The 27,202-nt window shown below is 34.3% G+C and overlaps 2 protein-coding genes across 4 annotated transcripts; both read right to left on the minus strand.

Annotated features, from left to right (window-relative positions):
* Positions 1–437: 437 nt before the first annotated feature.
* On the minus strand, positions 438–3,618 carry LOC115701191 (vacuolar protein sorting-associated protein 55 homolog). 2 transcript variants are annotated; one of them, XM_030628911.2, is made up of 5 exons: positions 3,449–3,618; positions 2,414–2,465; positions 1,842–1,881; positions 1,674–1,758; positions 438–907 (listed from the first exon to the last, which is right to left on the minus strand). In XM_030628911.2, the coding sequence occupies exons 2-5, from the start codon at positions 2,444–2,446 to the stop codon at positions 724–726; spliced, it is 342 nt and encodes a 113-aa protein (XP_030484771.1). In that variant the 5' UTR covers positions 2,447–2,465; positions 3,449–3,618; the 3' UTR covers positions 438–723. The 2 variants fall into 2 exon arrangements, with proteins under 2 accessions (XP_030484771.1, XP_030484772.1); XM_030628912.2 differs by having other exon boundaries at positions 2,564–3,618.
* Positions 3,619–8,678: 5,060 nt separating this feature from the next.
* On the minus strand, positions 8,679–10,696 carry LOC115698706 (WD repeat-containing protein LWD2). Of its 2 annotated transcripts, none has more exons than XM_030625850.2 (2): positions 10,552–10,696; positions 8,679–9,887 (listed from the first exon to the last, which is right to left on the minus strand). In XM_030625850.2, exon 2 carries the CDS (start codon positions 9,830–9,832, stop codon positions 8,822–8,824), a length of 1,011 nt encoding a protein of 336 aa, XP_030481710.1. In that variant the 5' UTR covers positions 9,833–9,887; positions 10,552–10,696; the 3' UTR covers positions 8,679–8,821. The 2 variants fall into 2 exon arrangements, with proteins under 2 accessions (XP_030481710.1, XP_060958468.1); XM_061102485.1 differs by having other exon boundaries at positions 8,679–9,834; positions 10,552–10,690.
* Positions 10,697–27,202: the final 16,506 nt, after the last annotated feature.

Consider the following 27,202-nt stretch of genomic DNA (forward strand, 5'->3'; position numbering starts at 1 on the left):
TTGATGATGAACTCTCCTTTTGAATTAGTTATTAATGACTGTAGCTATTTGTTTAATTGTTTGAAGGAAGCTTCATTTTTGTTTAGTCATTATTCTTCTAATAGAATTGCTCATAGTTGGTGAATTAATTTATGTCTTTCCTATTAGACAATTTGTCTTATTAATAAAATCATATTTTAGTTTAAAAAAAAAAAAAAAAAAAAGAGAGAAAAGAATATACCATATTTTTATTATTACTATTTTTTTATGGCAATCAACTACATGTACTAAATATTATTTGCAACAACTTTAACAAATTAATCATTTGTAATTATATTATAATGTGTAAAATACTACATGTACTAAAATTTAGAAGATTGGTTCAGGGTGATCTAGATTGGACATGAATGAAACAATCATTTTGTTGTCAAAAATATTTTGCAAAATGAAAAACGTAATTGAATGAAAAGATTATGACTGCGAAACCCAGAAATGGGAGCAAAGCCTTTGTTGTCACAGCCTTCATTATCCAAATAAGATTATCAACATGTAATCTTTCCGTGTTTAGCTTGTTAAACAGGAACCTTATCTTTAGTAAGACAGGTTTATCAAACAGCATTCTAAAATCATATACATATAACTGATGTACAATGTTGGAGAGTATCTCACATGTTTCCCCACTATAAGATTTCTCTTTTTGTGGTGCTGGGAAACCAAAATAAGAACTTACTTCGTTCGAGTTTGTTACCAATCATCTTCGAGGCTAGCGTGGTGAAAACACAAGACAGTACAGACGAAGATGATGAATGAGACGAACTCGATGAGCATTGCTCCTGTAGAAATTAAATGAGCATGCCTAAGAATGATGGGAATAGCTATGCTCCCTACACTGGATGCTCCGGTCAAAAATTTAGCAGCACCAATCCACCTGCAATATACGAATAATTGAGATAAACAAACACGGTAAAGCCATGAACATAGAGCACATTTATTCAAACTAATAGAAGAAGGTCATAGATGGATAGCTTGTGTAATTTTTATAGTGCCTAACAATTTATGATTTAAGGACTTGGGATTGGGAATAGGCAAGTTCTAGTTAGTGACAGAGCAATTCAGCTGGAGTAAATAAAGGGAATAGGTCATTTTAGTACGTTGTTTGTTTTGGAACCAACTTAGTACCATATTGTTCACTTAATGCCATTTTAATACTTTGTATATGGTAAATCACCCTATTGTTTGTAAAAATATTTACCGAAATTAGTGAAAAGGTACAATTTCGGTCTCATTAACAATATACAAGGTATTGTAAACAACAAAGCATTAAGTTGGTTTCAAGACAAAAAACAGGGTGCAAAAATGGTAGAATCCCATAAATAAAACTAAAAAAAATATTCCCAACACCAGGGCATAAACAACAAGGCAAACCCCTGAAGGAGACAAAAATATGTTTCAAGCGTAAACAAGAATATAGATCTCATTTACAATACCAAATGAAAACAATGTCTACAAGCAACATAAACCTACATATTATTCAACAATGCCATTCAGTCACAAATAAATGTCATAAGCCAAGTCCTGGTCATGACACAGGCCTTTTGGTGTCATTTTAAAAATTATGGGGAAAGAAAACTAAGACATAAAATCAAGTGATAAACACTTGTTCAAGTCAAGCAATAAAAGCTAGGAAGACTTACCCCCCTCCTTCCCTGCTAAACAAAAATTGCGAGGACCCACCACCAAAGAATAAGCAAGGCATAGGTACCAGCACGTACATGAGAGCTGTACAAATAATCAAATATCCATATCAACTTAATGCAATAAAAAGTACACTAATATGAAATATATGCTGTATTTTTATCAACCTGCTAACATTGGCCACCAATTGTTGTATAATGCACAAGCCTGTCACACAGAAATTTAGCTCGTAAAAAAATAAGAATGATGATAATAACAAGTAGCTAATGACTCTGTGTGAACAAAATCAAGTAAAAAGAAATTATTTTAAAGCAACGCCTCATCTTTCAGGACATCCACCAACCACAAATTTCACTGTGACATCTCACTAACATGATTTAATAGCAATAGTTGTATAGACACAAATGCTAATGTCATGAAAGCTGATTGTTAAAGCTGTTCCTTAGTATTAACAAGTCTAACATATACACCCCTCATCTATTTTTTCTCTTCCTCACCCTCTATTTCATTCATACTCGTACTGTCCAGTCACACACCTAGACAATATGTGAAAAAAGACAAATATTTTGCATAAATTGCATTCAAACAAAATACTTTTGAAACTCTTCTAGAGTATACAGAGAATGTGGTTTCCATCATGTGGCATAAACAATATAGAATCAAAACTCATGGCTTTCAAAAATAATTTTATTTCCAGAACTATCACAAGTTTAAAACAGGTCAAAGTATGAAAACCTACCAAGATCTGTAGCAATATGCTAGATGAAAACATAAAAGCAAGCCCAGCAAGACTGCACAATTTGAATGAACAAAAAAAGAAGGGTCAAGTTAGAAGCATTGTTGCAAGAGCTGCAAACTTTAAATCACATAACTAAGATTCCTCACTTACACTGCATCGACCAAGAACCATTACAGATGTTTTCCAGGACAGTGCACATACGGAAAAAAAAAAAGGAATTAGTGATTATATATTATTGAGAATACTAGCAGAAAAGAAATAACAGATAGAAATAGAATAATGTCATAGAACAAAATGCAAATTATAAAGCTTTACCAGTAGTAATTGAATAGGTGTTCAATTACTTTTTTTTTTTTTGTATAATAGGTGTTCAATTACAAGAAAAGACAGTAGAGTCCATTGACCATTTTCTACTTCAATCAGCTATATAATTTGCCTTAACCCACTCAAATTTATGTGCTGAATCATGCAGATGATTTCACACTGTTTAACAACCACTCCAAACTAAAAAAAACAAGTCAAATTTCTCCTAATTTTAAAGTATTTTACGCCAAATTTTCTTAAGAGAAGTACTATTTGTTCAAACTTTAGTTTTACCATTTGCAAATTTCATCTTTTGCTTCTGATTTATAAACATAATTTCAGACCATTGTGCAATACAATATTTCAAAGTTCCTACCTTTCTTTCTTTTTTCGATCTTTAATAACCTTCATTTTTCATTTTCACCCCTATTCTAGTCTTCGAAAATTACACACTCAAGGTTGCCAATTCTGAAGCAATTTCAACTCATTTTTCCTGATTCAATATTTTCCCGATTACCAAACAAGAGCATACCCAACTGCCAGAAATACATCAAAACCCTAACTCAACACTAAACACCGGCGAATCAACACCCTTTCCGAAATCAGTTAAAACCCTAATTCGATATTCAGCGAATAAAATAATTAACTAAAATCACTATTTCCGCAAACTTCCATGAATTCTCTACGAACCCCTTTAAATAAAATAAAGTAAATGGGAAATTCAGAAGTTACCTTCAATTGTCATCGCCATTGTTTGTTGAAATGGAGGAATTTCTGTAAATTAATGGAAGAAAAAGAAAACCCCAAACCAAGCAATCTTAGAAATGATTTCTCTTTGGCCGAGCTGCTGACCTTTGTGCCAGCTTTCGTCACACTAATTTTTATTGATCACTTTATTATTTGTTTTAGTATCTTTAATCACTTAAGTATTAGTCAAAGAAAAAATACTTGTATTATTAAAAAAAAAATGACAGGAAAGTTTATATTTTACATTACATTTATCATTTATTATTAAATTAAGTGGTTTTTTCATTTTTATACTTTGAATTTTTTTATTTATTTTTTTTTTTTTTGTATTTCTACGAAATTCTACATAAATTTTTCTATTACAACTAGCGCTGCAACCACTTTAGAAACTTAAACCGTAAATTTAAAAAAAAAGTTAAAAAAAAATAATATATGGGATAATTCCCCTTAAATTAATAACATTAATTTAATTTTAATATTATTAGTGTTTATATTTTTTTTATTATATAACAATTTTCATTGGAATAAAAATAATTTTGGAATGAATAATATTTGAATTGAGCTTCAATCAAATTAAATACATCGGAATTGAAGTAGGATTTTTTATTGAAATAAGTTCTTTTAAGAATAATTAGTATTTTTTTCCTCAACATTTGGTACTATTTGATTTTGTCCTCTAAAATATACAGCTTGTTAAAAATTCTCCTTAAAATATAACAGTTACATAATTATGCTCTTTCTATTAGGTTTTGTTTCTTTTACCATTAAAAAATAGTATTTTTACTAGGGGTGTACATCGGTCAATTTAGTCGGGTTATAGTATATTTTTACCAATCCAATATAAATATCAGGTTGCATTATTTAATTGTAACCCGCCCAATTAAAAATTAGAAAAAGTTCAACCCGCCCAATGATTTCGTTGGTTTGGTCGGGTTAACCCATCCAAACCGTTCTTCACTTTTTTTATATAATTATTATTCTTGGTTTCTAATTGAAAAAAATAGATTTAAAAAAAATAAAAATACATTATTTATATTTCAAGTTAAAAAATACAATAGTCTAAATTAATTTTAAAAACTTTAATATAAGATAAATATAATTGAGTAAACATGAAATAATCAAATAAAATAATAATAAAAAAAAAAGTAATAATATTGTATAAATTTTAAACTTCAACTTTAATATCCAAATACAATAAAAATTATTAACTATAAAGTCTAGATTTTAAACACTAAAATGTCCAAACTTTAAATACAAAAGAGTTATTTGCGGCATAACCTCTTTAAGTGGTCAAATGTTTGCAACTAACCCTCAATTCTAAAATTTTGGTGGTAAAACCTCCTAAACTGATATTCAGTTAGCAATTAGCACTTTCCGTCCATTTTTGGCTGTTAACTGCCATGGTAGAATGTCTGCGTGTACACAGTGTACACGTGGCACAATTTTAATGGTCCACGCAAATAAATATTTCAAAAATAAAAATTAATTATTTAAAAATAAAAAATAAAAAAATATTTTTCTTTAAAAATTAAAAAATTAAAAATTAAAAAAAAATAATTTTGAACAATAAAAATTAAAAAAAAAAAAAAACCCTAATCCCTCTTTCTCTTCTTCTCATCTCGCCGCCCCCTACTCCTCCTCCTCCTTCTTCTTCTTCTTCTTCGTCTTCTTCTTCATGCTCAGAAGTTTTCACTAGCGGAGCAGCATCCTTTGCAACCCTCACAGCTGCTTTTGCAAGAGTAACAACAACTATTACAGCCTCTGTCTCTCTCTCTGAAGAAGAAGAAGACGCAGAGGCATTATCAGATCTTGGAAATGCCTCGCCTGACTTTGAACCCTAATCATCTTTTGCCTAGGTTCGTCTTCGGCCAGTCTTGGTCCCTTTCTTTGTCTTTGGCGTTTAAGTTCAAGCCATGGAGTTCTGTTCCTGCCATGGCGATCCTGTCCTTGTTGTTCACATACCGCCCTTGCCCCGTCGAACCGAGTCGTGGTGGCAATGGTGGAAAAATCCCATCCCCTAGACGTCCTTCTCCCGTCAAACCGTGCCCCCCTGCGATTGAGAAAAAGAGAGGGAGAAGAAGTTTGAGATTTGTAGAGGAGAAAGAGGCGGAGCAGAGCAGCATCCTTTGCAACCCTCACAGCTGCTTTTGCAAGAGAAGAAGAAGGAAAAGGAGGAGGAGGAGTAGGGGGCGGCACGAAGAGAAGAAGAGAAAGAGGATTAGTTTTTTTTTTAATTTTTAAAGAAAAATATTTTTTAATTTTTTATTTTTAAAATAATTATTTTTTTTATTTTTTTAAATATTTATTTACGTGGACCAATAAAATTGTGCCACGTGTACACTGTGTACACGTAGACATTCCACCATGGCAGTTAACAACCAAAAATGGACGGAAAGGGCTAATTGCTAATAGAATATCAGTTTAGGAGGTTTCACCACCAAAATTTTAAAATTGGGGGTTAGTTGCAAACACCTGACCACTTAAGGAGGTTATGCCGCAAATAACTCAATACAAAATAGTTTGACTAATAAATATAATTTATGCAATATATTATATACACTTTTATTAAAAAATATATTAATCGGTTTAATTCGATTTATTCGGGTTAATTGGACGGTTTAGAATAATTTGTAAACCACCCAATATATTCATTGGGCGGTTTGGATTTTTATTGTACTATTTCGGATTGTATTTTTTGTCGGCTTATTCGGTTTGGTTTGGGCAGTTTATTCGGGTTAGGCGGTTTATAAATTTTGTTAAACACCCCTAATTTTTACCCTTGAACTATGACCAATACAAAAATTTTCCCTCTTTTATTAAAAAAAAATAATTTTAAAAATATAATATTCTATTAATTCAGAAAAAAATAATAAAAGTTATTTTAAAACATGATTAAAATATTAAATTAATTAAAAAATATAATTTTACTTACAAAATTCAATTAATCTTAAAAAAATGTTTCAAACTTTATTTTAATTATAAACACTATCTTAAAAAACCAAACCAAAATTATTGAGAATCCAATCAATAATTTAGGGATTATTTCACAAATGCACAAAAACAACAAAAAAATTACAAAAATATGATTTCACGAAATTTTAAACATTTTTATGATTTTTTTTTTTTTTACAGAAAATACGGTCTTTTTATGTTGTACTCTTGTTAATTTGTTGTTGATTTTTTGTTATATGTATGTTATTTTTTGTTGTTGTTTTGATGTTATTTAGATGTTATTTTCTTGTTACTTTTATGTTGTTTTCGTGTAGTTTTTATGGAAACCGTAAAAATGTAAAAAAAAAACGTAAAAATGTAATTTTTTTACAAAAAATAGTGTCTTATGTAATTATCCCAATAATTTAAATAAACTAAGACTTTTTGAAGAAAAAATCAAAATTATTTATATTTATAAACTCATATCTTAACAAATAAAGAAAAATAATTAAAAATACAATAAAAATATAAAATTATTTTGAGAAAAAAAGTTAGAAATTAAACTAAAAATTGTTATGTTTACTTAAACAAATCTATATTTTTTGAGAAAAATAAAATAGATTCAAGTTTGTTCCCGTAAAATTTAGTTTTTACAAAAATTGAATTTTTAATATCTAAATGAAGTTTTTAATAAAAATTAAATAATTTTTAAATCATTTAAGTAGTTTTAAAATTTTAATTTCTTTTTTAATTTTCTTAATTATTCTAAATAATTTTTTTTTTAAGATCTAAATTAATTTTTTAAGATTTACTAACAAAAATGTTGAATCTTTCTCATTTTTATTTTGAGGGGGTACGATTCGATAATTGTCAAAGCTTATAGGGTAAAATTGCTAATTTACAAAGACATGTCAGTATTTAGACTAAATAATAGGACGGAACTTAACAGAAGGACTAAATTTCTATAAATGTAAAAGTTGAGGAGGGATTCTTAACAAGTCTTATATTTTAAGAGCAATATTAATATTTGTTGAAAGTTGAAGGGGCAAAATTACTAATTATTCTTATTTTAACTTATACGCAGCATAATTTTTTTTCTTAATGTGCAGTGTAGCATATATTGAAAAACAATTAAAAGCTCTAGTTACAACTTGAAAATTTGGAATATTACCCATCCAAACGATAGTGGATAGAACAATTACTTGCAGTGATGCTGAATTATATAAGAATTTTTTTTTTGGGATAAGTTAAGGAATATATTTTTTTTGTATCGATTAATCAAAAATACTTTCATATTATATTTCATTAAAATATACCTTTATGAGTGGGTTGCCCAATACACCCTCCACTTAAGTCTAGCACATAATTTACATTAACCTAAGAGGTATAATGGAGACATCATCTATAAAAGTGGGAATATCTTAAAGAATAAGAAAATAAAAGTAAAAGTTAAAACAAACAAAGTAAAGTGGGTATACAATGTCATTTCCTCATTATTTTTTTTATTTTTCTATGTTTAATTGGATAACTTACATATTTTTTTTAATTTTTCTATGTTTAGTTAGTTAATAATTTGAAAAGATTTGGAGTACTTTTAAAATATTTATGTAATATATGTATTTAGAATAATGTACATATATTTAGTTATATGATTAATTTAATTTTTAATTATATAAAATTAATATTTAATTTAAATAAATTAATAAAAAATACACAAAAAAACATATGTGAAAAATAAAATTTAATTTTCAATAGTTTTAAAAATAAATACTCTACGACATCACTTATTTGCAAATAATCAATGCCATAAAATATTACAGCTTTTGTTATTTGCTAATAGTTGACGCCATAAAGGTGTCATTGTACAAAATAACCCCAATTCTTCCCTATGTTGTCGATTATTTGATAATAACTAAAGTACGGCATAGTTACTCATCTGTATATTGTCGGCTAATGCTTTTCTTCTTGTTGCTTAGAACAACGTCAATAGCAAATTTTATTAAAATTGACGTTGAAAGCCCTTAAAATCGCTTCCTATAAAAAAATATATTAAATCTTATTACATTGCATTGCATTGCATTCTTATTTTTATTTTTATTTTTCTCAACCAAAAACTCTTACAATACATGCATGTGATTTCCATAAACATGTCATAACCCATAAAAATTACACATGAACATGTTTATAAGGAAAACGTGTACAAAGTACACATTTCATTACAACCTTATTTGCAATAACTTATTAATATTAATTCTTACAAAATATATATATAGCATTATTAAGATGAAAAAATTTCGATGAGCTAATTTATTAAGAACAGAATAAATATTACAAGTACTTTATCACTATAAATGACATATATAAGGGACTTTTATCAAATGCTAATTAATATATAAAATACAATTTTTGTTAATTAATAATAACATCCTAATTCTTCAATAGTTGTAACTTATTCAAGAAAGAAATAGCAATCCATTCCAAATCCACGGGAGACCAACGCACTTGATTAATCTCAGCCGTCGATGCATACCACATATTGGGCTCCACATCATCATCACCACCGTCGGATCGAAAACTAGGTCCCACCACATCCCAAATCAAAGCCCTTGAATCATCACCAACAGAACACAATTGTTTCCCCAATGGAGGAGACCAAGAAATGGCATTAACACTCCCTTTATGCCTACAAAGCTCAACTAAAGGAGTAGTTGGAACCCTAATATCCAAAACAACAATTTTATTACTGTCCATACCAAACGTGGCCATGTATCTTGGATCAAACTTATTCCATTCCAATCTCAACAAGGCACAATTCTCAATAGGGTTTTCATAAATAATGGTGGATCTTTCTTTATCTCTCAAATCGAAAACCCTAACCGAACCATCCCCAGAAACTGATGCAAAAACATTGTAACCACCCCAAGAAATGTCGTAAACTTCCTTGTCATGTGCCACTAATTGTGTGTCCACAATTTCCTTCTCAATATCCCAAATGGTGCAGCTTGTGTCGACACTCGAGGCAGCTATCCTGCGAGTGTCGAACGAGGCCCAATCAAAAGAGGTTAGGGCAGAGTTGAATTGGGTTGTTTTGTTGTTGTTAAGTAAGGATTTGAGCTCGATTCGATCGTGGTGGATCTTCCATAGGCGAAGGTAGTCGCCCGACGAGGCTAAAAGGTCTGGATTTGAGGTGTCCTCTGAGGGGAAGAACATGAGGTTTGTTGGAGCGTAAGGGTGGTCGAAGAAAAGGCGAGTATCGGTGATGAAATCCGAGGTGTCGGTGTTGAATTGGACGAGCTCTACCTTGTTGCTGTAGTCCTCTAGATAGCTCCCTATTGCTACACGATTCTGCTTGTCTTGCCTTAGTGACCATGCTAATGCATAGATCATTGCCCATTGTGACGCGTACGTGTATACACCTGATTTTTTCTCTACTTGCATTACTACCTAATAATAATTAACACTTAAGTACTATACTCTATTCAATACATAGTATCTGTACATAAACAAAGAGATTAATTAGATTAGTAATTATTTTATTATCATATCATTTTAATCATGTATATGAATTACATTATTACTATTGGTACATATTGTTTATTTTGCATGTATTAACTTTTGTGAAACTAACATATGGAATTTGATATATAAAATAGGTAAATATTATTTTTCATTTAGTTTTACAAAAGTTATTAGTTGTACTAGTATTCTTTAAAATTATACAAAATAATACTTTGATTTCAATTTTGGTAATTTTATTTTTAATATAGTATTAACATAAAACCAAGTATGAATATGAACAGTGTCCAAAAAATAACTTAATCAACACCTTTAAAGTTAAGTTATTAATAATCATACGAGTATAAATCTCTACACACCATGCATGGTTATTGATGACCCCCTTCATGCTGAAAATTCATATATATAATTAATGAAAAACTTTTTATTTGAGTTACATGTTAATTAAAGAATTTACTCTTTACACCTATATATAATATATATTTATATAGTTGGTATAAGTGTAAAGGTTTCTTTTTCAAAAGAAACTATATGTATGTAAACTTTTTAAACGAAAAGAAGAAAGAAGACTGAGAAAAGTTTATTACAGTGAAAAGATTAATGAAAAGAGTATTGGAAGAGGTGGAACTACTATTACTTACGTTGTATAGTCGAAGCAGACCAGAGAGAGGTTTCAGATGATGATATAGCTCTTCACTTTAATTAAGAAGATCATGATCATGATTCAGCTCATATTATTTGGATATATGAGTAGTTGAGATATCCAGTAATGTATCTATCTTGGTAATTAAATATCACTATATACATTATTATAGGAAAAGAATTAGGTAAGCTAACAGTCAATTTTGGCACGAGTATAGTACTTCTGAAGGTTGGGTCTCATCAAATTTTCCATACAATACATTAACTCTCTTTCTTTCTTAGGGAGCCTTCTGCACTCAATGTCTACATTTATTAGTATTGTATATATATTTGTGCGTCGGTCCAATCTATATGTTTTTCGTGCTTTTTAAAATATGAGTCTTGATGTAGTATCATAAAAAATATAGATTGTGTCGTGTCGTATTATGCTAATATTTTTAAATGGTAGGCCCGACAAATACTTGTAGGTTTGATATTTTTGTGCTGTGCTCATGTTCGTGTCATGTTTTACTTAGGTCGATCAACTCGTTTTTCTTAAATAGACCAATCTATTTCTATATTCATTGTGCTTAATTTACTTTTTTACTTTTTCTTTTTATGCTAATTATTTAAATATATGTATTTTTTGTAACTTCAATTATGTTTATATAATTTTTCGACAATATTTTTTCAACAACTTATATTCCCGCCGGTCCTTAAACCTTTTTTTTTTTTTTTGAGGAACCGTCAATAAGAAATGAAGTGAATGTCTATAGTGAAGAATAGCCATCGGTTGTAAACACTCCTTGAGAACATTTTTCAGTTTAAAATATTTATAAAATTGTGGGGTTCATTTTTTAAGGGAATAGCCGACGTTTATACAATGAGGACAATTATATCTCACTCAGATCTCATATTTAAGGGTTACATATGATTAGCAGTCGCCCACCCTCACGATAATCTCTCTCTCTCTCTCTCTCTCTCTCTCTCTCTCTCTCTCTCTCTCTCTCTCTCTCTCTCTCTCTCTCTCTCTCTCTCTCTCTCTCAAAAAGTGCAAACCTTCGAGAGATCAGGTTCATTCAAGTCTTGCCACAGGATGAAGAAAGCATTATTATCTTTGAGAGAATATTTCTACAAGTCTTGCATCCAAGGAAGCAAGCATTCATCAAGTAATTTGAAGGGAGTTCAAACCTTGGTTGCTTAAGGAGATTCCTTCAAAAAATAGGAGTACATCAAGCTTGCGATAAAATCATTAGAGAGATTCTAAGTTTTGTTTAAGTTGATTACTTTGTACTTGTTAAAATTTGACTAATGAATCTTATCTCTAGGCATGACCCTGTAGACTAGTAACAATCGTCAGGGATTGTTGATACCACGTATAAAATTTTGGCTAATTAAGATTTTTGCCCTCTGAACTTTGACATGTACCAAATCATGCCTCCTGAACTTTTAAGGTCGTTAAAAATGCCCCCTGAACTATTGAGATTGTTGGATTTAAGGACTTTTGTCTAATTTCATTCAATTTTACTATTTCAGTGATTGTTTATGTACTAAACCATGCTCCTCAGACTTTGATATCTACCAAATCATACCCCTCGAACTTTGACATGTACTAAATTATGATCTCTGAACTTTCATCCATGTTAGACTTTTTTACTAAAATTGGAAAAAAGTCATTAAATCCAATAATCTCAATAGTTCAGGGGTATTTTTAACGACCTTAAAAGTTCAGTGGGCATGATTTGGTACATGTCAAAGTTCAGGAGGCAAAAATCCTAATTAGCCTAAAATTTTTGTGTATTTTTTATTTTTTTTTCACTATTGTTCTTTACTGGTTTTCTAGTCTAGAGCTACAAAATCTTAGTATGTAGCTACAAAATATCTATTTCAATATCAATTTTATTATTCTTTAATTAATTAATTAATTAATTAATACGTTGGTAATTATGAAATGTGTAAAATTTTAATATATAATTTTAGTTTAATATTTTCTAACCATTTTAATTATAGAATTATTATGACATTTAGTGTTGTATTTAAGTATTATTATTTTAAAATTGACAAATATATATTTATTATGATTATTATAAGCTTTTTTTAATGTATTGTATCGTACTTTTTTGTGCTTGTCTGTCCTACTTTTCAAGTTTATTAGTCTATTCATATTATCTTTTTTATGCATATCCTACTATTTTTCAAGCTTGTTATATCGTGTTGTATTTAATATTTTTCATATCATGTCGTGTTAATTTATAGCATTGTTCCTTACCGTATTCAAATTTATATTTTTTCGTCTTTAATCATATAATGTGAAAAAATTGGGTATGTCTTTACAGTATTCTAGTGTACATATTGTCATTTAAGACTTTACTATAGGACTTTAATGCAACCATATAAGACTTTACTATGTATAGTTGTATTATATAATATACATGATTAATAATATATATTATCTCAAACTAATATATAACTATAATAAGATTCTAGAAGTTAATATACGAATTGTGGTTATAGAAGATTCGAACAGTTGAAGTATCTTTATTTATATTATTTATTAATTATTAGCTTAATCATTATATGTTTGGTAGAATAAAAATTGAGATGATAGGAAAGAAAGTAATCATATCTATATATCATATCATGTTTGGCAAAGAAGGGAAAATAATATAGAGATATTATAGACTAGAAAGAGTCATTTTGGTAGGAGAAAATAATATATAAAAGATTAAATGATTAACATGTATCAAATATTTCAAACCAACAAAATCTTTTGTCCGTGTTGTAAACAATTAATATTTAGCGAAAATTGGGTATTCCTTAAATCCGAATAGGCCAAACACAATTATATAAGTAATAAGTAAAACATGTAAAAAGAAAGTTATATTTAAAGTTTACACATATACATTCAAATAATGTATGAATTTTAACTTTTTTTCTTCTTTTAAATATGCAATATTATTGATGCCATCTTATTTAAAACACTACAAATTTTTTTTTCTTTAAGTTATAATAAAATTTGTAACTAAAAGTAAAAAAGTTGTAACTAATTATAAAGCATCAATTCTATGTTGCGACTAAAAGGTCTGTGACTAAAGGTATTAGTTTCAAAAATTATAATTTATTGTGACTAAATGTAATTTTACTCACAATACTTGTTGTGACTAAATTTAAATTAGTGGTACCTTGTTTCTAAATTCTATATTTTAGTCAGAAGTAATTTTTTGTTGTGAATAAAAGTTATATTTAATCACAAAAAATGTATGTTGTGACTAAAAAATTATCACTAAAAGAAGTTGTTTTTCAATGAAATATAATGTTCTTCTACATCAATACTATACCTAACATAACAATTATTTAAAGGTTAATTAAGATTTTTGCCCCCTGAACTTTGACATGTACCAAATCATGCGGCCTGAACTTTTAAGATCTTTTAAAATTCCTCCTGAACTATTGAGATTGTTGGATTTAAGGACTTTTGTCCAATTTTAGTAAGGAAAGTCTAACATGGGTGAAAGTTCAAGGGACATGATTTGGTACATGTCAAAATTTGAGGGACATGATTTGGTAGATATCAAAGTCTGAGGAGCATGATTTAGTACATAAACAAACACAGAATTAGTAAAATTGAATGAAAATAGACAAAAGTCTTAAAATCTAACAATCTCAATAGTTCAAGGGAAATTTTTAATGGTCAGAAAAATTCAAGGGGCATGATTTGGTACATGTCAAAGTTTAGGGGACAAAAATCCTAATTAGCCTTATTTAAATATTGCGTATAAATGGGCCTAGGGTTTTCTCTCTAGGGTTTGGGCATTCGCCATCTGATTTTCCTTGTTTTCTTTTGGACACGGTTCATCAGCCTATCTCTAGGCTTGGGTATGGCCATGGTTGGAGGGATGTTGCTATTTGGGACAACTTTTGATGGAGTTTTGTTCCTCTTTTCTTCATTGCATCTACATATTTAAGGGATTACTAATCAGATTCGTCTCTCTCTTCATTTATTTCGTAGTGACTCTTGTGGCTATGGGTATGGCCAGAGTTCTCGTTTGGCGTCGCTTGAAAGTTGTGGTTGTGTTGTTTTGACCGTCGGAACCCTCTGTTTCTCTGATCGAATTCTTCAATTATAGCTGTAATGATGGTGTGACAACAGTGATGGTGGTCGTGGTGGACTGCAAGCAGATCGACCAGTTGGGGGGGTTCTATTCGGTTGGTCTCTCTACTTGTAACACCCTAACTAGCATAGGCGTATTACGTAATTTTTAAACATCTTGTGCAGCTCGTTGCTAATCAACAAAGTTTATGGAAAACGTGATTAATTAAAATTTTTGCTTTTTAATTAAACTTGTAAAATATTTATACAAAATACTCGGGATCCCGATTACAAAACCATTTACAAAAGTTTGCTGTCTATACAAAATATTTGTCGCCTAGCGACTAGTTACAAAAATAGCCTCGTTGTCCCGATGATCGTACGCTCCAGGCCTAACCGCCCCGACATGTACAATCTTCATAGGCTCGTTCACGGTCCATCAGCTCTAGCCTTGCCCTTACCTACACATAAACATAGCATTGTGAGTCGACAGACTCAGTAAGAAAAGCATAATAATACTCATACATAAAACCCCGGTCATGATCAGACGCCCATACCCCTGACCATAACCCTAACTGTCGTGTCCAACACGATACTGAGTCCCCCTAACTGTCGTGTCCAACACGGTACTGAGTTCTGAACGTTCATAGGGACGGTACTATTGACAAGTAACAGCCTGATCGGTCGAACCGATCATACTCCATTTCTTGGTCATACTCCTGCCTGTACCGACGTGTTACAGTATCAGCCTGATCGGTCGAACCGGTCATACTCCGGCTGCTGGTCATACTCCAGCATGTATCGACGTGATACGTCAAATAGTACAGAACCACCAACCTAAGTATCATCCTAATCGGTCGAACCGGTCATACTCATTGCTGGTCATACTCCAGCCTGTACCGACGTGATACAGTGTCAGCCTAATCGGTCGAACCGGTCATACTCCAGCTACTGGTCATACTCCAGCCTGTACCGACGTGACACAGTTGGATGGTTCGAAGCCAACATACATATCTAATGTAATCTAACAGGCTTCCTACATGCACGTTAAACATGTAATCTACATATGCATACTGTTATACTAATCTTACCTGGATTCCGAATTCAGGTGTGCCGGTCAACTTGACTGGAACTATCTGCGCGGCGGATTACAGGCTCCTAAACCATAAAAATCACAACACTATAAGTGATACGCTAAATCACTTCCCGGGGACTTAAATTAGGAACTAAAAGTTACCCTATCGATAAAAAATATGGCAATACCCCAAAAAACATAAAAACGAGGAAATCTAGGGTTCCTGAAATTTCCCCAACCGGTAGACCGGTTCACCAACCGGAATTCCGGTTCTGGGAATTTTCAAAACCCCATCCGGAATTCCGGATGCACAACCGGAATTCCGGTTCCTCGCAGGAATTTTTCAAAAATTCACACAATGCTCAAATCCACTCCAAACAATGCCAAAACATCCAGACCTGCTCTAAATGACCCAAATAACATTTCTAAAGCAACTACACAGCCCAGAACACCCATAAATCAAAAATGCCATTAAAGCCCAAGCTTTGAGTTTTAAACTCAAACTTGATCAAACACTACCAACATGCAATCAAACCATGATTCAAACTCATAATCAAGCATATAAAAACTGCAGAAACTAAAACCTAACTCATGCAACAACTACAGCAACAATTCACCCAATTTCACTTTGAAAACTCAAGCTTTTTAACAAGAAAAACCATAACTCAAGCAACCTAACTATTATGCATTACTAACAGCTCAAATATCCTTAATTTAACATGCTTAAATCTCTAAAAATAACAACAAAATCACAGCAGCAATAACATCAAATTATCAAGCATGCAATACACAATTTCATCAAAATTTAACAAATTTTTAAGAAGAAGAGATGAGGAGCTAACCTAGCTTGGATTGAAACACAAAAGGGAATGAAATCACAAGAAAAATTCCAAGTCCTTTGCTGCACCAAGAGGCCGAAAAAGAGAGAGGAAAAGAGAGAGAGTTTTCCAAATTTTTCTATTTTTTTCTAACTTTGAAATTTTTGAAGCTTTGTAAAGTAAAATGAAATAAAAATAAGGGATTCTACTTATTCATTTCAGCCAACAAATAAAATCAAATAACATTTAATTTAACCAAATAAAGTCCACTAAAGGACAAACTAATAATGGGGCAAAATGACCATTTTGCCCCTTCACACTAAAATCACATAAATACACTAAAGGGGTATTTTTGGGAAATTCTAAATTCCCAGCCATTCCCGACATTCCCAATGTCTAATAAACCGTCCCAAACTACTAACATACTAAGTTGTGATTTTACTGAGCCAAACACCGAGTTCCATGTTACCGGGCACCGGAAATGCAAACTTATGAAAACTACTGAATGACATAAAATGCATCTCAGAATTCAATAATAACAGTATTAATAATTATTTAAATAGCTATAAATAATTTCATAATTAAACGTGATTAACTGCTAATTTCCAAATTAAACTAAGCGGTCTTTACAACTATTCCCCCTTAAAAGGATTTCGTCCCCGAAATCTAACCTGAATAACTCTGGATATTGAGCTCTCATATCTGACTCTAGCTCCCAGGTGGCTTCCTCCACCTTGCTGTTTCTCCAGAGAACTTTGACCAATGCTATGGTCTTATTCCGAAGGACTTTATCCTTTCTATCCAGGATCCGCACCGTTGTTCTTCGTAAGACATATCTGGCTGCAGTTCAAGGCTCTCATAACCGAGTATATGAGAGGGATACCGAAACGTATTTTCTCAACATCGAGACATGGAATACGTTGTGAGCGCCGATAAAGTGGAGGCAATGCTAACCGGTATGCCACTTGACCTATCTTCTCGAGAATCTCGAAAGGTCCTGTAAATCTAGGGCATAACTTGCCTCTTTTCCCGAAACGTTTGATCCCCTTCATTGGAGACACCTGTAAAAACACATGGTCCCCTACTTGGAACTCAACATCTCTGCGTTTCGGATCGGCGTAACTCTTCTGGCTACTCTGTGAGGCAAGCATTCTAGCTTTTATCTTTTCTATTGCCTCATTGGTCCGCTGCACCGACTCTGAACCTAAGTATTTTCTCTCCCCTGTCTCATCCCAGTGGATGGGAGATCTACACTTCCTACCGTATAATAGTTCATAGGGAGCCATCCCTATCGTACTCTGATAACTGTTGTTGTAAGAAAATTCTATCAACGGTAGATATTTATTCCAAGAGCCTTCAAAATCCATAACACAGGCTCGTAACATGTCTTCCAATATCTGAATTGTCCTTTCGGACTGACCATCTGTCTGAGGATGGAATGCTGTACTGAATTTCAGCTTTGTACCCATTGCTCGTTGCAAACTCTGCCATAATTTGGAGGTGAACTTCGGATCCCTATCCGAAACTATAGACTTCGGTACCCCGTAAAGTCTTACAATCTCTCTGACATACAATTCTGCCAACTGATCCACTGTAAACGTTGTTCTAACAGGCAGAAAATGAGCAGATTTCGTGAATCGATCCACCACTACCCAGATGGAATCAAACAAACCCGTGGTTCTAGGTAACCCGACCACAAAATCCATCGTGATATCTTCCCACTTCCATTCCGGTAGGGTTAGAGGCTGCAACAACCCTGCTGGTCTCTGATGTTCAGCCTTAATCTGTTGACAAGTGAGGCACCTCGATACGAATTCTACCAAATTCTTCTTCATACCGCTCCACCAGAAGTACGGTTTAAGATCTTGGTACATCTTGGTGGTGCCGGGATGCAGAGAATAAGGGGTAGAATGAGCCTCCTCAAAGATTTCATTCCTGAGTTCCACACTATTCGGAACACAAACCCTAGCTTTATACAAAAGCATCCCGTTGTCTGACACTGAAAAATCCTTGGCTTGACCAGCCAAAACCTCATCTCTGATCTTCACTAACTCTGGATCAGTCATCTGAGCGGCTTTAATTCTTTCCAACAGATCAAATTGTAGCGTTAAGTTGTGAAGCTGACCTACCACAAACTCAATGCCGGATCTAACCATATCCTCTGCTAGCTGAGGTGAAACCTGAACCATGCCAGCTACCTGTCCGGGACCCTTTCTACTCAGGGCATCGGCCACTACATTGGCCTTCCCAGGGTGATAAAGAATCTCGCAGTCATAATCTTTCACTAATTCCAACCAACGTCTCTGTCTCATGTTCAAATCTTTCCGAGTAAAGAAATACTTGAGACTTTTATGGTCGGTATAGATTTCACACCTTTCTCCGTAAAGGTAATGCCGCCAAATCTTCAATGCAAAAACCACCGCGGCCAACTCTAGATCGTGAGTCGGGTATCGCTGTTCGTAATCCTTTAACTGACGGGAGGCATAAGCGATAACCCGATCGGCTTGCATCAACACACACCCCAGACCCTGTCTGGATGCATCACAATAAACTACGAACTTCTCGTTGTCCGAAGGCAAAGCTAGTACTGGAGCGGTAATCAACCTCTGTTTCAGCTCCTGAAAGCTAGCTTCGCACTTGTCTGACCAGACAAATCGCTGATTCTTCTTTGTAAGTTCGGTTAAGGGCATAGAAATTTTTGAAAACCCTTCCACAAATCTACGGTAATACCCAGCTAAACCCAAGAAGCTTCTAATCTCTGTCACTGTCTTCGGTCTCGGCCAATCCCTGACGGATTCGATCTTCCCGGGATCCACCTTGATCCCATCTTTGCTCACAATATGCCCTAAGAAGGACACCTGAGATAGCCAGAATTCACATTTCTTGAACTTGGCATAAAGCTTGTGTTCCTGAAGCCGTTGCAGTACCATCTGAAGATGTAACTCATGCTCCTCTTCTGATTGAGAGTACACGAGGATGTCGTCAATAAACACAATCACACAGATATCGAGGAAATCCTTGAATACTCTATTCATCAAATCCATGAATGCTGCAGAAGCATTGGTTAGTCCAAATGACATAACCAGGAATTCATAATGTCCATACCTAGTGCGGAAAGCCGTCTTCGAAATGTCCTCCTCTCGGATTCTCAACTGATGATAACCCGAACGGAGATCAATCTTAGAAAAGACCGTCTTCCCCTGAAGCTGATTGAACAAATCATCGATCCTAGGTAATGGATATTTATTCTTCACTGTCAGCTTGTTCAATTCTCTGTAATCGATGCACATCCTCATAGTTCCATCTTTCTTCTTGACGAATAAAACCGGGGCTCCCCAGGGTGACACACTAGGCCTAATAAACCCTATGTCAAGCAACCCTTGGAGCTGAATCTTTAACTCCTTAAGTTCAGCTGGAGCCATTCTATATGGAGCCTTGGAAACCGGTTCCACCCCTGGTGCCAAATCTATCACGAAGTCAATCTCCCGCTGAGGTGGTAACCCTGGAAGTTCTTTGGGAAAAACATCTAAAAAATTCCCGAACCACCTTGATGTCCTCTGGCCGAATGGTATCTGGCCGAGTGGTGTCCACCACCACGGCCAGAAACCCTAAACAACCGCCATGCAATAATTCTCTAGCTGACATGGCCGAAATCACCGGGATCTGAGATCCCCGAACCGAACCAACAAACACAAAAGGTTCGTCACTTTCCGGTTGGAATATCACCATCTTCCTTTTGCAATCAATACTCGCCGAATATTTAGATAGGAAATCCATTCCTAAAATAATATCGAACTCTACTAGGCTCATCTCTATCAAGTCAGCACTTAACTCTCTACCATCTATCCTGATCGGCATAGACCTAATCCATCTTTTGGAGATAACTAACTCTCCGCCAGGTAATAGGGTTCCAAACCCTGATTCATATCTATCATATGGTCTATCCAATTTACCAAAGACTCTGGCTGCCACATAAGAGTGTGTAGCCCCAGAATCAAACAGTACTGAGTAAAGCGAGTTATTAACAGAAAGCTGACCTGTTACAACTGATGGGCTGGCATCTGCATCAGCCTGAGTGATGGCGAAAACCCTAGCTGGAGTGGGTATCGCCGGAGCCCTCGGTGCCTCTGAGCGGAGCTGGGGACAATCCCTCTTGAAGTGTCCGGGCATGCCACAGTGAAAGCATCCCTGACCTTTGCATTCACCCCGATGGTGCCTTTTGCAGTTGGGGCACTCGGGATAGGAGAACCGGGTCTCTGCACCACAAGAACGACTACCTCTACTTTGGTTCCCCCGGAACCTCTTGTTCTGACTCGAGCCACCGGATGCAGTGGATGCTCTCTTCCTCTGATCTATGGCCAAACCACTACTCCCCCTGCTAAAACCTGATGCAGGAGGGGTAGGAGCCCCGCCACTCGCCGGAGTACTAGCTGACTCCGACATACACCCAACTGCGCCCTCAGCTCGCAGTGCCTTCTCCACCATCTCAGCATAGGTGGTCTTGTCGTCAGTGGTGATCATCAAATCATGCTTAATCTTCGCATTTAACCCGTCTAGGTACTTCTCTTTCTTGCTGAAGTCGGTTAGCACTATTCCCGAGGCTAACCTCGCCAACCGGTCGAACTGAGTAGTATACTCGGTCACGCTCATATTCTCTCGCTGGGTCAGGTGAGCGAACTCTTTCCTCTTGGCGCTTCTGACCGCCTCGTTATAATACTTGGCGTTGAAGAGTTCCTGGAACCTTTCCCAGGTCATGGTAGTGACGTCGTGAATCTGAGACACCATGTCCCACCAGACAAGAGCGTCTTCCTGGAACTGGAAAGTGGCACACACCACTCTGTCATTACCAGTGACACCCATAAAGTTCAGAATTTTGGTGATCACCGTTAGCCACTGTTCGGCCTTCATCACATCTGGACCTCCCAGAAAGACCGGAGGTGCTTGCTTCCGGAACCGTTCATACAAAGGTTCCATTCTGTTGGCCGCCACAACTATTTCGGCCTGAGAAGCAGGGGCGGGTGCCACTGGAACTACTGGCACAGGCACTGCAGGAGCCCCCTGCTGCCTCAATCTCTGAATCTCGAGGTGTTGCTCTTCAATTCTGGCTTGCATTTCAGCAAACCTAACCTCCCAATTCTGGGCTCCCTGATCGGCTTGGGGAGCCTGGGCAGCTTGTGGCGGGTTCTCATCACCCCGACCACGAGCCCTGCCCCTGGGACCTCTATCTCGGCCCCTAGCTGGCGGGGGAAACTGAGCTCCCTGACCTTGATTCGACCCCACTGAATTGCCCTGGCTCCTGGTAGTCCGCCTGGCGTCCATCTAGTCGGAACCGCCTGCGAAACCAAGAGTTGGCATATCAGGTCGTATTCAAGGAGAGCTTACTAATGCTGCTTAATTTGGAAATTAAAAACGAAACATGCGCCTATTCTACTATCAGGCTACTAACATGCTTCCTATCAGGCTTTTCTTATTCATAAAATAAATAAATAAACTACTAAAGCAATAAAGGCTTACTGAACCGTGGAACGAGCTAACTGCTGATGATGATTGTACATGTCGTGACGATCTTCGGAAGACAACCTGGTGGCTCTGATACCAAATTGTAACACCCTAACTAGCATAGGCGTATTACGTGATTTTTAAACATGACGTGCAACTCGTTGCTAATCAACGAGGTTTATGGAAACGTGATTACTTAAATTTTTTGCTTTTTAATTAAACTTGTAAAATATTTATACAAAATACTCGGGATCCCGATTACAAAACCATTTACAAAAGTTTACTGTCTATACAAAATATTTGTCGCCTAGCGACTAGTTACAAAAATAGCCTCGCTGTCCCGATGATCGTACGCTCCAGGCCTAACCGCCCCGACATGTACAATCTTCATAGGCTCGTTCACGGTCCATCAGCTCTAGCATTGCCCTTACCTACACATAAACACAGTTCACGGTACTGAGTTCTGAACGTTCATAGGGACGATACTATTGACAAGTAACAACCTGATCGGTCGAACCGGTCATACTCCATTTCTTGGTCATACTCCGGCTGTCTGGGCGTGTTACAGTATCAGCCTGATCGGTCAAACCGGTCATACTTCGGCTGCTGGTCATACTCCAGCCTGTACCGACGTGATACGTCAAATAGTACAGAACCACCAACCTAAGTATCATCCTAATCGGTCGAACCGGTCCTACTCCGACTGCTGGTCATACTCCAGCTTGTACCGACGTGACACAGTTGGATGGTTCAAAGCCAACATACATATCTAATGTAATCTAACAGGCTTCTTACATGCACGCTAAACATGTAATCTACATATGCATACTGTTATACTAATCTTACCTGGATTTCGAATTCAGGTGTGCCGGTCAACCTGACTGGAACTATCTACGCGGCGGATTACAGGCTCCTAAACCATAAAAATCACAACACTATAAGTGATACGCTAAATTACTTCCCGGGGACTTACACTAGGAACTAAAAGTTACCCTATCGATAAAAAACATGGCAATACCCCAAAAAACATAAAAATGAGGAAATCTAGGGTTCCTGAAATTTTCCCAACCGGTAGACCGGTTGACCAACCGGTAGACCGGTTGACCAACCGGTAGACCGGTTGACCAACCGGAATTCCGGTTCTGAGAATTTTCAGAACCCCATCCGGAATTCCGGATGCACAACCGGAATTCCGGTTCCTCGCAGGAATTTTTCAAAAATTCACACAATGCTCAAATCCACTCCAAACAATGCCAAAACATCCAGACTTGTTCTAAATGACCCAAATAACATTTCTAAAGCAACTACACAGCCCAGAACACCCATAAATCAAAAATGCCATTAAAGCCCAAGCTTTGAGTTTTAAACTCAAACTTGATCAAACACTACCAACATGCAATCAAACCATGATTTAAACTCATAATCAAGCATATAAAAACTGCAGAAACTAAAACCTAACTCATGCAACAACTACAGCAACAATTCACCCAATTTCACTTTGAAAACTCAAGCTTTTTAACAAGAAAAACCATAACTCAAGCAACCTAACTATTATGCATTACTAACAGCTCAAATATCCTTAATTTAACATGCTTAAATCTCTGAAAATAACAACAAAATCACAGGAGTAACAACATCAAATTATCAAGCATGCAATACACCAATTTCATCAAAATTCAACAAATTTTTAAGAAGAAGAGATGAGGAGCTAACCTAGCTTGGATTGAACACAAAAGAGAATGAAATCACAAGAAAAATTCCAAGTCCTTTGCTGCACCAAGAAGCCGAAAAAGAGAGAGGAAAAGAGAGAGAGTTTTCCAAATTTTTCTATTTTTTTCTAACTTTGAAATTTTTGAAGCTTTGTAAAGTAAAATGAAATAAAAATAAGGGATTCTACTTATTCATTTCAGCCAACAAATAAAATCAAATAACATTTAATTTAACCAAATAAAGTCCACTAAAGGACAAACTAATAATGGGGCAAAATGACCATTTTGCCCCTTCACACTAAAATCACATAAATACACTAAAAGGGTATTTTTGGGAAATTCTAAATTCCTGGCCATTCCCGACATTCCCAATGTCTAATAAACCGTCCCAAACTACTAACATACTAAGTTGTGATTTTACTGAGCCAAACACCGAGTTCCATGTTACCGGGCACCGGAAATGCAAACTTATGAAAACTACTGAATGACATAAAATGCATCTCAGAATTCAATAATAACAGTATAAATAATTATTTAAATAGCTATAAATAATTTCATAATTAAACGTGATTAACTGCTAATTTCCAAATTAAACTAAGCGGTCTTTACACTGCTGAGTTGATTTGGTATGGGCAGAGGTGTTGAGATGTCTCTACTATTATAGTTAATGGGGTGGGGTCGATTCTAGGATGTCTCATGTCTTTTCTCATGAAGAGTTAGGAGTCATATCCATTGATCTTTTGTCTTTTATGTGCATTTTTTTATTTAGTGTGATTATGTTTGTTTGTCCTTATATTTTGTTTAAGCCTTTAATAATGATGTTGCTATACCATCCTGCCTGTTATTTTAACGAGATTAGTTGTTAATGTAGGGGGGATCATTGTGATCTTTATTGGATTGTTGGTGTTTTATTGATTTCCTCAAGTTGGTTTTGTGAGGTGGTCATGGATGTCTCTCTCTTCTCGGGTATCAAATAGATTTCTAGATTATTATTGATCTTGTGCCTTTTGATGTTCTACTTTGTTGTGTTAATCGTCTTGTGTATGGTTGGTTGTATATTTGTTTTCATTTATTTTACTTTGAATAATGATTTTGTTATTGCCCAACTTGTTAATTAAGACAACTTCATTCATATCGGTCCTTGTCATGCATATATAATCTCTATTTATATAATACATTCACTTTGATATCATACTATATCTGTAATCCGAACTGAGATTATTTGCACCGAAGAACGAGCATAAATGAATCGTACTAGCAACCTTGATTAAAGATTCCTAAATTTTAATATATTGATGATTGTTTTATTTATAGCTAAATAGTCTAAGTTTTCTGTACAACTACAAGCTATAACCTCATATATGAATAAAGATTTTTTCGATATTTACATATAAATTATTCAGTAATAAATATTAATAACTTAACATTCATTCATATATCAAATGTTCAACTCTTTATTTAATAATCAGAAAATATTTTTATAAGCTTTTCAAGGCATAAACTTTAACAGTTCAGTGCATATAATATCTTTATTTTGTTCTGTTATTGAGGATTGTAAAAAGTTGCTTGTTAATTTAAGAAATGTCCACTTAGTTTTGTTAGATGGGGGTTGATTTATTGGAATAAAGAAATTGATTTCTTCTTTAAAAAAAATATCTACGGGAAATTTCTTAAAAGTGCAAATCATGGTTTTATGTAAAGGGCAAAGGTATTTATTTTCTAATTCTTTTTAGTTATATTTTTTTTGTAATTATTAATTAATAATTTAAAAACTATAAATCTACAATTAAACCAAGCAATATGTATCTAAATCTTATATTACTCTATCTCTTCAAATTTTCTTAGCTAATTTGTATTGTGTGTTATACAGTGATTTCACTTTTACTTTCCATCATTTTTTATTGGATCTATCATTGTTATTTTAGTCAAGTTTAAGCCAATCTAAGAGAGCAAATAAATCATGTAAATAATGATGTTACAGTTTTGGTCCAGCATTTCTTTTCATGTGGTGAGTTTCTTGATTACCTTTCAGATACTAATATAGTGCTTATTCTGAAAAAAATCCCAACCTGAAAGTATGAATGAGTTGCGACCAATTGCTTTATGTAATGTTATTTACAAGATTTTATCGAAAGTATTGGCTACTAGACTCAAAGGGATTCTCACAAAGGTTATCTTAGAGACTCAAAGCGCTTTCCTACCTGGGCGGCTTATTACTGATTATATTTTGATTTCGTGTGAGATAATGCATTATCTTAAACAAAAGCAAAAAGGCAAACAAGGATTCATGGCAATTAAGCTGGACATGAGTAAGGCGTATGATAGAGTTGAATGGGGATTTTTGGAAGCAATGATGAGGAAGTTGGGTTTCCATGAGCAGCGTATTCGGTTGATTTTAAAGTGTGTGAGTTCGGTTGCTTATAAGTTTGTGGTTGGGGAGCATGAGGTTGTGTTGGGTTTTGTGCCCTAAATAAAACCCATTTTACTATAATCATATTTACTTATTAAGAAAGATCAGAAATAACATTTTATGTTGCATGGTTCACATGATTTATTTCATGATTATATATATATAATGTATGAATTATATTTAAGTCCAGAACATATGAATCTGTTAATGATTATAGTGTTGTCAGCACAGTGGAATATAATCTTAATTATATGTTCGAAAGTTTATTCCCTGATTTGTCAGTTCACTGGATTTAGACTGACATGATAATCAGCGATAGGTATTCTTACACCTTGGATAAGTGTTATGTCCTTTCCAGGGCGTTGACAAAGTTTACCAGTATCAGATGTATGGAGTATACATCGGAAGGGACCGATATTGAACTTTAATTAGATATATTAAAATTTACCGTAATATCTATCCAATTCAATATCACTCGTTGATCCTAGATTAAATTATCTTAATCCTGATATGATTAGGTTCGATCTCAAGAGTATTATACATGTTCTTTGATTTGTTAGTTAAGCCTACTTTTGGGTCAGGGTGATACGTACTTTTTGGGAACATGATAGTATAATTGAGTGGGAGCGCTAACATAAATATGGAGTCTATAACTTCTATAGGAATTTAGAAGTGAAATGATGATATCCTTCGAGCTTGGCTAAACAGAGATAAATGGTTGAGATCTCATTTCACTTCGCTGAAATATCATTTATACGGAGCTAAGTATTTTAAGGATAAAATACATTGAAGGTGTAACGGTAATTTAGTGCCTATTCAATGTAGATCATCTATTAGAGGGTCATTAATCAAATTAGGATTATAACAATGGATAACTAATAGCGTATCTATATCGTGGAACATATAGAGCGTTTTATATAACTGAGAGTGCAATTCCAAGTTCTAAGTGTGGATTCAATAAGGAATTAATAAGTTAGGGAATTTACTTGGTAAATTTAGTTCGACTTATTGGAAGCTCGGTTAATATAGGCCCATGGTCCCCATACTAGTTGAGACCATACTGCTTGTAA

The sequence above is a fragment of the Cannabis sativa genome, chromosome 8 (assembly GCF_029168945.1).
Source record: "Cannabis sativa cultivar Pink pepper isolate KNU-18-1 chromosome 8, ASM2916894v1, whole genome shotgun sequence".
NCBI lineage: Eukaryota > Viridiplantae > Streptophyta > Magnoliopsida > Rosales > Cannabaceae > Cannabis > Cannabis sativa.

Bases quoted from the DNA above. Each gene is read 5' to 3' on its own strand.
- LOC115701191 (XM_030628911.2), bottom strand. From the start codon at position 2,446: ATGTTTTCATCTAGCATATTGCTACAGATCTTG. The intron at 1,882-2,413 runs GTAGGTTTTCAT...TCTGTGTGACAG, and splicing joins GCATATTGCTACAGATCTTG to GCTTGTGCATTATACAACAA. The intron at 1,759-1,841 runs GTTGATAAAAAT...TTATTTGTACAG, and splicing joins TTGGTGGCCAATGTTAGCAG to CTCTCATGTACGTGCTGGTA.
- LOC115698706 (XM_030625850.2), bottom strand. From the start codon at position 9,832: ATGCAAGTAGAGAAAAAATCAGGTGTATACACGTACGCGTCACAATGG.